At 50.3% G+C, this 11,925-nt stretch overlaps 1 protein-coding gene across 1 annotated transcript in view; it reads right to left on the bottom strand.

Annotated features, from left to right (window-relative positions):
• Positions 1 to 10,045: 10,045 nt before the first annotated feature.
• The window catches only part of Hs3st2 (heparan sulfate-glucosamine 3-sulfotransferase 2), a 98,655-nt gene continuing 96,775 nt past the window's right edge, over positions 10,046 to 11,925 (bottom strand). Inside the window, exon 2 of the mRNA XM_004622883.1 lies at positions 10,046 to 10,664. Within this exon, the coding sequence (XP_004622940.1) occupies positions 10,046 to 10,664 (619 nt within the window). The remainder of the gene's footprint in view (positions 10,665 to 11,925) is intronic.

Below are 11,925 nucleotides of genomic sequence, written 5' to 3'. Positions count from 1 at the left end.
ATTTCTAAAAGTTTCTACTAGGAGGAGCCATAGGACGCTGCCGTTTTTGTAGGCAACACAGCTAGGTATTGGCAATTTCATGTGGCTCAGTATCAAACTGGCTGGCAAGTGCTTCCTAAAATGTCACTTGGGGGTGGCAGTTAGAATTAACTGTGACAGACGTTCATCGTCCCAGGTAGAAGTGGGACCTTGGGACTTTCTAACCTCAGAATCTTCGGAGCTGGGGCCACGATGGAATTTTCAAGACTCAGCAGAAGATTTGTTAAATGTTTTAATGAGCTGAGAACTGTTCTTGGAGACACACCCATGGCTCTGCCAGTAGTTCCCCCAGTAACCCTCATCTCTGTAGATAATCCAGCTTTTCATTGTTTCTATTACAGAGTATGATTTTGTGGACTACATGCCAAGTTTCTTTAGTAGAGGCATTTTTTTACACAAAGTCATAGAATAATTGTCTTTCATACGATTACCAGTGGCGTTAGTAGCAAATGCCTTTGCCTAGAGCAAAAGCCAAAATCAGATGGCAGAGGTCCTCTGCAGGACGTGATGGTCATTCCGTTCTGGGTCTGCGGGCTGTGTGGAATCTCCATCTGGGTGGCCCCTGGTTTGTAATTCTGCATCACACCCTTGATCCCTACAGAAACTTTTTTTTTTCTTTTATCTTTTTGAGACAGGGTCTCACTATATAGTTCATGCTGGGCTTGAGCTCATTTTGTAGCCCTGGCTGCTGTAGAATTCATAAGGATCCTCCTCCCTGAGCCTCCTGCGTGCTGGAATTACATGTGTGTGCCGCCTCCCCTGGCTTCAGAACCATCTTAATAAACCATTGTCCTTTGCCCCTGATGATTGGGGGTTATCATTATTTTATATTGGAAATACTAATATGAGGACTATCTTAGGATTTCTTGTAAAAGTAATTGTCAGACACATTATGCTGACTACTGTGTCCTCCGCGAGCTCTCCCTGGAGATGGTAATTCTCTCTCCATCAACCTCATGTCACTGGATCGCATGTGGCACATTTCCCAACAGTGTTTCTCTTCACTTGAACAACTAGGAGACTCAGAGCTATGTTTGAGGGCAATTGTCACGGAACTGTTCTCATTAGAGCATTTTTGATGTGATTCTACCTTGTTATTACTTCACTTTTGAACCTGGAGTTCTGTCCTGGCCTCGGGAACAGCAGCTGCAGGCCATGAAGGCCGTGCAGTCCTGAGGAGCCAGTGTGCCTGACGCCTGCACCGGATCCCAGAGCTCGTCCTCCTTGTCACATACAAGGTACAGCACTAGGACTTGTGCTAATCTCTTCTTAGTATCTCAGCCTCGCAGATGGCAGTTTCTGAGAAAGCTAGGAAAAAGACAGTGAATGTCTGTTTCATATTCCTGGGGAGAGCACACTTAATTGATGACCAGTTCTTAGAAGACAACTGAAATTAAAGAGTTATAGTATCGGTCTTGTTATGGTTTGTGTCTGGCTGTGCCCCCAAAGCCTCACGCAGTCAGGGGCAGCTTCTAGAGTTTGTGATTAATCCTTGATCCGGTGCTGGGATTGTGGGTGTGAGTGCTGCACCCACCCTGGGGCAGATAATCTGCATACAAATGTAAGGAGGAGAGAGAGGCCGGCCAGCTGCCTCAGCCGCTGCTCCTCCTTTTGCTCTTTGCTGTTTTCTGCCTCCGTGAACGGCTGCCCTCTGCCATGTGCCACTCTGCCTTGGAGCTAACCGAGTATGGACTGAAAGCTCCACTAGCCGTGAGCTAAGCCTTTCCTTCCTAAATTTGAGGTGTCAGGTATTTTGTTCCAGCAATGGTGGAAGAGTAAGTGAGACTGATCTCTTTATAAAGACAAAGAATTTAGAGTGCGATGTTATAGGTGTGAGTCCAGACTGACATCTCAGACAAGTTTTTCTTTTTTAAATCCCTGAATTTCAATTTTTTCCTCTGCAAAATAGGTATGAAAATCTCAGTTATTACAAAGAAAAAGTGATATAAAATGTAAAAGGACTTCATTCCCATCACCTGTGTATAAACCACATTGTTATTCAGAGACAGGAGCCTTATCTAAAACATCTTCATGCTTGAATTCCTTACCTCTGCTGTTTTAGCTTTGTTTTCTGCATTACCCAGAATCCTACTGCTACGCATCTGCCCAAGTGCTCTGACCAACTGTAGCCTCTGCCAGCAGACCACAGATTCTGAAAGGAGCAGAGATGCTTTGAAGGCACTCTGAGGAGGCTGGAACTGAACTCTGCTAGGACAGATCTACCTGGGTGTGGAGAACTGCAGGGTCCAGGCTGGCGTGTGCCGCAGTCAGCTGCCCAGCACAAAGGAAGAGCTGGGTCTCATCCGAGGCCCGGGTGTAGTCGACCTACAGCCATGCAGACGTCCTCCCGCTGGGCCTCGAGAGAAGCGGAGCCCGTGTCTAGAAGCCTGAAGGCAGCATGGCGAGGGGTTGGCTGCGCTGCACCTGCGTGAGTGTGCGTCATCATCCACTAGGATTGTGGCCATAGAGCATGTGGTCTTCACATATTCTGCAGACTGAGGTGGGCCACGTCCGGCACACATGTCAGCCAGCCACAACTCAGTCAGCCACCTGGAGTCAATCATACTCCCACGGGGGGGCCTCGCACCAAAGCACGCCAGTCGTGCAGACACAGCTTTAGTCCGTCAAGGCACGTGGCAATGAAACGTCCGTCACACACATGCCTGCTGTGTGCATTTTCATCAGATGCTGTGGGGAAGAGGCACAAGACATGGACTCCTGGGAGCAAGAGGAAGGAAATCTTACGTAAGAATGAAGACGTTTTAGAAGCTGCTCCGCTTGGCTCCTGTTCTCTCGCATCTTCACGGTAGAGTTCCTTCTCTTGCAGCCTGGTGGTTATTACTTTTACCTGTGTGTGCCTTGGGGGTGAAGTGCCACCAGTGGGGTCAGGCAAATGGAACTGCGTCGCACTCAGAGATGAGCTTCTAAAGTCTGCATATGGGATGACAGAGGGTCAGGACCCAAACTGCCTTGGGAATCCCCTTCTTCCAACGCTTGCCGTTTTGTTGTCCACCTTACTGCTTTTGTGCTGCTGTAATAAAATACCACAGATAGGGTATCGGGAATAAACAAAATGGTTTTATTTGTCACTCTTCTGGAGGCTGGAAGTCCAAGACAAGTGTGCCTGCAGGTCTGGTGTCTTGTGAAGAGCCAGGTTCTGCCCCCAAAAGGGCACCGTGAGCGCAGAGCCCTGGGATGGTAGGAGGCCCGGGTGACAAGGCACGGCTGAGCTCATTCCTTTGAGCCCCTTTCTAAGGCTGCTAATGCAGCCTGGGAGTGGGCAGCTCTGATGGCTCAACAGTGTCTTAGAGTCTCTTCATTCTGTTTCATTGGAAATGAAGTTTCAACGTGAATTTGGGAGTGGACAAGTAACCCACAGCTTGAGCGGTTCTTCATTGGGCAGATTTCTATTTATCCAGTGACTTGCATTTAGGGACCATGGGATATAAAATGTAAGGAATGATTGATGTTAGCATCATGATTGGTGGGACAAAACGCCCCTACTGTGAGAGGCATCTGTGGAGTAGGAGGAGCAAAGCTCTAAGCCTCTTTTCTTTTCTTTCTTTTTTTCTTTCTTTCTTTCTTTTTCTTTCTCTCTCTCTTTCTTTCTTTTTTTTTTTTTTTTTTTGGTGGAACCAGGGGTTGTCCAGTCCTCATTTCTTGTAGTCATTGTATAATATATAGTCATTAAAAAATATTTATTCATTCATTCATTTGGCACAGGGTCTCACTATGCAGCTCAGACTCATAGTGATTAGCCTCCCCAGTGCTGGGATTATGGGTTTTAGTGGCTGGCTTGGCATGCAGTACCGAGGTTTGAACCCAGGTTCTTGCATTTGCCAGGCATTTGCTCAGACCACTGAGCTGTCTTTCTAGCCCCAATGTGTACTTATTTTAATCTGAAAAATAGTAGATTAAATTACTTCTACTATTTTAACCATCTCTCTTTTTCCCTCTCTGGCAGAAGAGATTTGGCTTTAGGTGAATTAATGGCTTCTCGAGGTAACTGGGTGGCATTCTCTAATGTTGACAATGTCTTCTGTCCAGAGCCCAAGGCTCAATTTAGGCACCATGCCAAGTCTATGATGAAACTCTGAGACCTCTGATTTGTTCAGCCAGGAGATTCCTGGCCAGGCAAGCAAGGAGAGGAGAGACTGTGGTGGCACGCTGGACCTGCCTGCTGGGGTTGACTGTGTACTTCACAACGCGGCATTCAGCAGCACCAGTTTTGTTGCCTGCTCCTGGCCATGATGGGCATATTTACATCACAGAAATTGGAAGATACTACAAATCAGATGGCTCCCCTTGTCTTGCTACTTCTTTGGGAGCCAGCTCACTAGGAGGAGACTAAGGTAGGACCAAGTTAGAGCTGGAGGACCTGCCTTGGGAAGTCCCAGCTAGGGAGACCAAGCGCTGTCTCCACTGAGGAGGTGGCAAGGGCACTTTGACGACGGCTGGGAGGCATCGGTAAGCTGAGGGCAAGCTTTCCCGAGCAGTTGGAGCTGCCCTGGAACAGGGCCGCTAACTGCCTTTTGCTATTCATTCTCTCCTTTTCCTCGGCATCAGTGTCCCCGCTTGTCAGGGAGGCCAAGCGTTAGGCCAGCAGACTGCACTTCAGTTTCCAGAGTTGGGCAAAACATGTAAGTGGGAGTTGTGGGTTCAAAGTTTGGAGTCGTCTCCTCAGAGGGGGCTTACCTCATGGGAGCCAGTATTTTCTTGGCTTCTTCCTCCTCTTTTTCCTTCAGACTGAAGTAGAGGTGGTCACTGGGGCCCTCACAGCCATTCTGGACCACATGGAAGCCACAGACCGAGGGCCGTGCAGCTGAAAGACAGAAGGAGCCCGGGTCCCTAAGAAGACAGTAGGGTTGCTGCACCAGCCCTGAGCTGTCCGAATCCAGTCTTTTAAATCTGAGACTAATTATTTGATTTGTCTCAGCCACTACCATCAGCCTAAGAGTCCAGGAATGCAGTTCCTGGATAGCACATTTCTATTTTCATTTCATGCTGCAAGAAAATGGGGTAGGATTTGTTATAAGCTGTTTTGTGGATGTGCCTGCCTGCTCCCCACTCCCTGATGATGAAAACCAGGAGATTTTCCATATTTGTCAGGAAGCTCAGTGTCAAGGTCATTGCTGTATTGTGAGGAGTCCTCTAATCTCTATGTGGTGGCTTAATTAATTCTCCAGGTCTCTTGTGCGCTGGCCCCTGGGAGGTGGGGTGAAGAGAGGAGAGTGCACGTGTCCACTGAGAAGGGAGGCTAAGCCAGCCAGCTTATCTTGGGGAAGAGTGGTAGGCAGGCGTGAGAGGTGCCATGGACACAGGGACACACTGAGGCTGGGACGGGGAAGTCACCGAGATGGGCTCGGGGTCGAGATCCAAGACTGGGCCCTAGGCCTGACCACATTCACTTTCAAAGCCCAGCCTGCAGGGGATTTTCAGGCTGTCCTGGAACACCTTTCCCTAGAAGGTGGCAATTCCTCCCCATTTCTTCCTTTTAGGACAGCAGTGTCCACTCTTCCCAACTCCTTGCCATGTGCTTGTGGCTTATTTCACTGTGTAACAATTACTTGCTTATGTGATTCTCATTCTCATTAATCTTTGCAGGAGCCAAATGGAAGAAATGCACTGCGCATCTTGGGCCCTGGCCGGCACACTGAGCTGGGGGACGTGCAGGTTCAGGGGACAAAATCCCACGATGACTCTGTTTTTAAATATCTATTTCATCTAGCAGATTCTTAGCCCAGGTAGAGGACCAAATGACACCGTGTTCTTCTGCTTCTTGGGAGACACAATGCCATTCCAATTCTGGCGTCTAAAAGCAAGCTGAACCTTATACTCTAAAGATGATGCATGTTGGCTTTATTTGGCCAAAGACCCTGGAGCCTAGAGTTGAGCCTGAGCCACTTGAGCCTGGGCTGTAAATTAATCCAGGATATGCTGAGAAGGCCAGAAATTGTCATGAGCTGGGTGTTGGTGCTGCAGTTGGTCTGAATTCATGGGCGCATTTGAGCCACGGCAGATTCTACTTCAGAACTAAAAAGCGAGAGTAAAAGGAACCTACTTTGTGCCACACATGTGCTTCAATTGTCACAACAAACCCCTCAGCACAGGGACAATTTATATCCCAATGTACTGTCAGGGAAACAGCTCAGCAGCATGAACACCTGCCTGGCAAGTGCAAGAAGGTCCTGAGTTCTAGTCCCAGTACCAAAAAAGAAATAATAATCCATTGTACTGATTGACTAGGGATGTTGGATAATTTGTCCAAAGTCGTGCAGCTAGGAAAGAGCAGAGGTGGAGACTTGAAACCCCAACATTGTGCACCTCCATGCCCCGTTGTCTTTAGACAGCGACACAGGGTAGGAGAATTCCACATGGATGGAGAGTTTGCCTCATGTGTGGTACCCCAGAGTCACAGAAAGAACCAGATGTAGCTGAAGGCTTTGTGACATGGAAAAGGGTCTGTGACCAAGGCAGCTAGGTGTCGTTCAATATCTGTTCTATGCGTTTGGTAGAAGAGGACAGTCTGCTCTTAGCTGAGCATGCTAGCCTCCCCCCCCCCCGAAGGTTCCATTTCCCAGCTCCCCCCACGGCTAAGTGCCGCGTGTACCCACGGCATATGGCGAGAGCAGTAGCGCCGCTCTGCACCGCTCCAGGGTAGTCATTTGCAGCGCGGAAATCCATCGGTAGAAATGACGATGCAACCTGCAAGGAAGAGTGTGTTCTTCCCGTGGCCCTTTTTGATCCCAAGAGATTGGATGACCCTGTGGAAAAATGGCTAGATGATACGACAATGAAACTTGGCCCACCTCCGCTGTAGGAGGGTCAGGACTTGGTTACTGACTGCTGTCTCCCCTCTATCTGTTCCAATCCAGGATGAACTAGAGAAAGCCAAGTACATCCCCGAATCAATCCTGGACGACGCACCACTTCCAGCGAGCTGCCTCCCGCTTCCGTGGGTCGAGAGCCTCAGCAGACAGACCCGGAGCCCTTGCCCTTGTTCTGCAGAGCTCTCCCCTCCTCTGCCTGCCTCTGAGGCTCCGCCCATGGCAAGACTCCTCGCTGGAGCGAGCTCGGGGTCAATAGCCCTTGTTCTTTCCCTTCTGTTGCCCCTTCACTTCTTACTCTTTCTGCTGCATGGACCACAGCCATAGCCATCCTCAACCACTGGCACTGGAAGGCCACGATTCTGAGTCTCCAGCTTTGCGGATCTCTGTGCACGTGGATCCGGTGATGGCGAACCTTCTGGAGCATTCAGTGGTACAAACAGCCCGCTGGCATGCAAGCCATAGGTTGGCCACCACTGCCCGTGCTATTAGTGACAAGGATCACACTCGATCTGTTAAGGCACTGCTATTTTGGATTTCTGCTTCAGCAACTTTGCCAAATATGCACACGCACACACAGTGGCACCCTGGGGAGCCTTTTTAGTCTCAGATTGAAGTTTCAGTCAAACTTCATCTATTTAAATCCCACTAATTTGGAACTTATGTGAGTTTGCCCTGGGGCAGCCTGGGTGATAAGGTACATTTGCACAGGATTAAAAATCAGTTTGCTGAGCAGATTCGCAGACTACAGAGTTTACTCATTTAAGGTATTTTAGCATCTCCTATTTGCATACAATGATTGATATGCTAATTATAAGACACTCATACCTACTCATTAAAACTGGGAGGCTACTCAGTGTGGGTAGCCTGAGAATGCTTTAGTATGGAGCTGCAAAGCTGCGTTTGTGCACACTAAATCCAGAGGTTTCCTCAAGTCTAGCTGGAGTCTTCCCTATCGTGAGGAACACGCACATGCTTCACTGCTTTTCTGTAGGGCGCTTCCTCGTGCCCAGCGTGCCTCTGCCTCCCCCTGCAGCTAGCTGCAGCTTTGGCAGCTGCGTGGCTCAGGGTCCCAGGACAGCAAATGCTTGCGGTGGGGAACACAGAAGGGTGATGTCTCCATACAGCCCGTCCTTCTTTTGGTCACCGGGGGCCCCGGGGCCCAGCTCCCAAGGTTCTGGCTCTTGCCCTCCTAGCGCTTCTCTGTGCCAGTGCAGGAAGCAGAAAATAGCAGCCTCACAGGACTGAGCAGTGCTGTGGCCCCGGCCTGTGACGTCCTGGCTGGAAGGTGCTTCAAGTGTGGCCGCAGGCCAGAGCGATGGGGTAGACAGTCAGCGCTTGAAGCTATTGAACCTTCCCCCCTGTAATCAGGTCTTCTTTTCCAGGGAACTTCTACCTTGCCAGACAGAGCAGGCAAAGGCTAAGAGACTCCTGGGATTCTACAATCCTTCCCTGGCTGCCTGTACTTTGGAACTATCTGGATCTGCTTTTTTTTTTTTTTTTTTTTTTTTTTTTGCAGAACTGGGGATTGAACTCAGGCCCCTGCACTTGCCAAGGAAGCACTTACTCCACTGAGCCATCTCCCCAGCCCTGGAACTATCTGGGAAGCAAATCCCAGAAGCGCAGTTGCTAGGGATGTCCTTGCCTTTGCCCCCAGGCCTCCAAAGTCCATTCCTCCCTCCGTGTACCCACCAGACAGTTCCCATGTGCCTACTCTAGCAAGGACAGCTTGATCCTCCGTGGGCTCATGGCCTGTGGTGGATGCTCGGGTGCGCACGTGAGTGGAATCTGGCAATCAGTGCTGGCATGAGTTACATATCCTAGCAGCTAGGTGAACGCAAAAGAGCGGCAGACAGGTCAGCTCGTCTGGGAAAGCTTCACAAGGACCAAGTGGGTGGCCCTGGGCGAAGCCTTCTAGAGCTGTAACTCCTGCTCGGGATACTGAGGCAGGAACCTAGGTTGGGTAAGTCAGCAAGACCCTGCCTCAAAATCTTTAAAGGGCTGGGCATGTAGCTCAGTGGTAAAACTCTTGCCTAGCAGGTGCACATCCTTGGGGCCCAATATCCAGTACCAAAATGGTGGGGTCCATACTTTATACAAACGCCTTTAGCTCTTCTAGTTTTAATTGTTTGCAGTTATTTCAAAACATCATGCTGGCCAAGTAAAAGATACATCATTGTGCCCTCAACCTTCAGCCCTTCTCTTTGGCATCTGCAATCTAAAGTAGCTGAGCAAAGACCCTACCAGGCAGACACGTTTCCACAAGGGAATGCCTGCAGAGACCTCTATGTGGCCTTTCTGAGCCAGGCTGCTCTGGCACGCTCGGCGCCTGTCCTCCAGCCTCCCCATGGTGCAGTGTGGCTTTTGTAGCCCTCACTGCCCTCCCAGACTCTCCCAGCACCAACTGCACCTCCAGGCGGGAGGAGCTGAGTGAACAGAAGATGCGGTAACCCTGGCTTACCAGGTTGAGAGCTAAGGACACGAGAGAGCTGTATTTATTTCACATGGACAAGCATGATTCTGTCGCATGCTACACATGAAAGCGCGCATGAGGAAAGTACCCGTAACAGCAGTTATGTGCTTTTGTTCACAGGGAGCAAGGGAGTCACAGGGTGGTTTTCAAGGACAGCATCCTCCAAGCATGGCAGAGACCACAGGTTTTGAAATCACTGCCTTATCTCATCATAGAAGGGATGCACCTAGCTTTGCAACCTCTGCGAGGTCTGAGGAGGCTGAGGAGGCTGTCGCCTCCCACCACCCAGGCTGCTCTGGGGAGAGAAGCTCAGAGAGGAAGTGCATGCCACTCGGAATCAACAAGTCCCTTCCTGGTGGGCAGTGACAGCAACAGCAGTTGTGTTCGTGGCTGTGCAGCCATCACCACTTGCACTTTGCACGATCACTGAAGACCCGCTCTGCTGAGAGCAGCCCGCTCAAGGCCTCCTACAGATGGGAGGGAGACAGTTGGGGGACTGAATGGATGTGTCAGAGGCAAATCGGATTTGCCTGGACAGATTGGTGAGAACTAGAGGCGGGAACCTCCAGGGCCTGCGGCCTTGGCCTTGGGAACCGCCTGGCTCCAAAAGCTGGAACCCAAGATGGGAAGTGGGCTGGAGGCCAAGTCTGTGGAGCGCAGAGGAGCCCCAGAGCCGCAGGCAGCAACCTCATGGACGAGATGAAGCTTACTCCCACCTGAAGTCCTGCCCCACGGTTTCATAAAATTTAATATTATAAGGTCTATAAAATTCCCGCAGCTGGTCGATCACCTCGGGGTCGATCTGCACGTGAGTTCTGCCTTTGGATTTGCCCAGGCATCGAGGCAGGAGGCTCGACTGTGTCTTTTTCAAGCACGGGAATCCTTTGGTCTTGTTGAAGTAGAAGTGCTTGTCCGTGATGAACCTCTTGATGCCCAGGAAGTCCTGCACGCGCCCCATCTCGCCCGCGGGGTCGGTGATGAGCCTCTCTCCGCTCACGAAGTGGATCTGGGCCAGCGGGAAGTAGCGCAGCCAGCTCTCCAGGTGCAGCGCGTACATGCCGATGCGGATGGCGTTCCAGGACACGTCCACCAGGCCCAGCGTGCGGTTGCGGAAGGACAAGCCCTCGAAGGTGGGGATGTCGGGCTTCTTGGAGAGCGTCTGCGTGTAGTCCGAGATGGCGCGGGTCACCGGGTTCCGCACCACTACGATGAGCTTGGTGTCCCGGGACATGTTGAAGATGCGGCGGGGGGCCTCCTGGGTGACAAAATAACTGGGCGTCTTCTCCAGCGTGATCTGGGTCTCCAGCGTCCTGGGCATCAGGCTCCTGTGGGCAGAAGCAGCGCATCGTTAGTGGGGGTCCGAGCACCGGAGCAGGAGCCCCAAGCCGCTGCCAGCCCCTCCCCTGGGCCGCACAGCCTGGTTTGGCGCCCAGTGAAGAGGCAACTCAGTGTTGGTTTTCATAGATATCTTTCACTGATTTGCTTTAAGAGGGAAAATAACCCAAACATCCATCAGTATGGGTTGAATAAATTGCGGATTAGCCAATTAAAGGAGTCAGGTGTGTCTCTAAGCATGAATAGGGAGCAACTTCCCACCTGCAGTGGCCCTCCATGTGTAAGAGTTCTTTGCAGATTCACCAGCTGCTCATTAAAAATACTCGGGGAAAAACTGCGTCTTATGAACTTTCATCTTGTTATTCATAAACAGTACGATAGAATGGCTACTTACATGTCATCTACATTGTATTAGAACTTAGGGGTCATGCAGACGTGCCTTAGGGGTACAGGAGGGTGTGTACAGGTTATGGGCAAACACGTACAGTGGCATCAGAGCCCGTAAACCCAGTGCTCCCCACGATTCTGGTAGTAAACTGACCTGGACGAGAACTGCATCATTTCCCCGTAAGGTCCACCCTGAGCCTAACGCTGACCTTGTTTGTTCTCATGCAACTTGGCTAACACCAGGATCATGGCTGAACCGAGGAAGCTACGCATCACTGGTACATCTCTATACAAACTTGAGCTCTGGTGGATTTCAGCGCCTCCTGGCGGGTGGGGGCAGGGGAGCGGGGGTGGGGGAAGGGTAGGGAGGTCTCGAACCATTTCCAAAGGATACTAAGGAGTAACTGTGTAGCTTTAATAAAGACAGGCAAGGTATAGCTGTGTGTACCTCAGGAAGGATCCACAAGAAACTGGTAAAACTAGCTGCCTCAGGGGAGGCAGGCTGAGGTGGGTGTAGAGGCAGGAGAGGAAGGCTAAATGAGAATCACTTTGTCTTTTATAATCTTTTACACTGCTTGAAAATTTTAATGCATTTAATGCATATTCAAAATACAAAGTAAGCCACTGAATATTGTTCTGGAAGAGATATTGCTCCAAATATATTAAGCAAATCTTTTCGGGGGTAGGAGGGGAAAAACGCTTGTTTTGCACGAAGAGCAACTGTTCTAGAGATGATTCCTGGCATCTTCTCCTGTTGAGAAAACATCAGAAATAAATCTTCTGTGGAGGTTGTATGAAGCCCAGAACGCCAGGGTCAGAGGCCGCCCGAGCGAGGCAGGTGGCTGCTCTCCTCTGCCTTGTTTA

This window comes from Octodon degus, unplaced genomic scaffold, assembly GCF_000260255.1.
Source record: "Octodon degus isolate 3935 unplaced genomic scaffold, OctDeg1.0 scaffold00001, whole genome shotgun sequence".
NCBI lineage: Eukaryota > Metazoa > Chordata > Mammalia > Rodentia > Octodontidae > Octodon > Octodon degus.
Note: the sequence above shows the minus strand (reverse complement) of the source record. Positions and strands in the feature narration are given on the sequence as shown.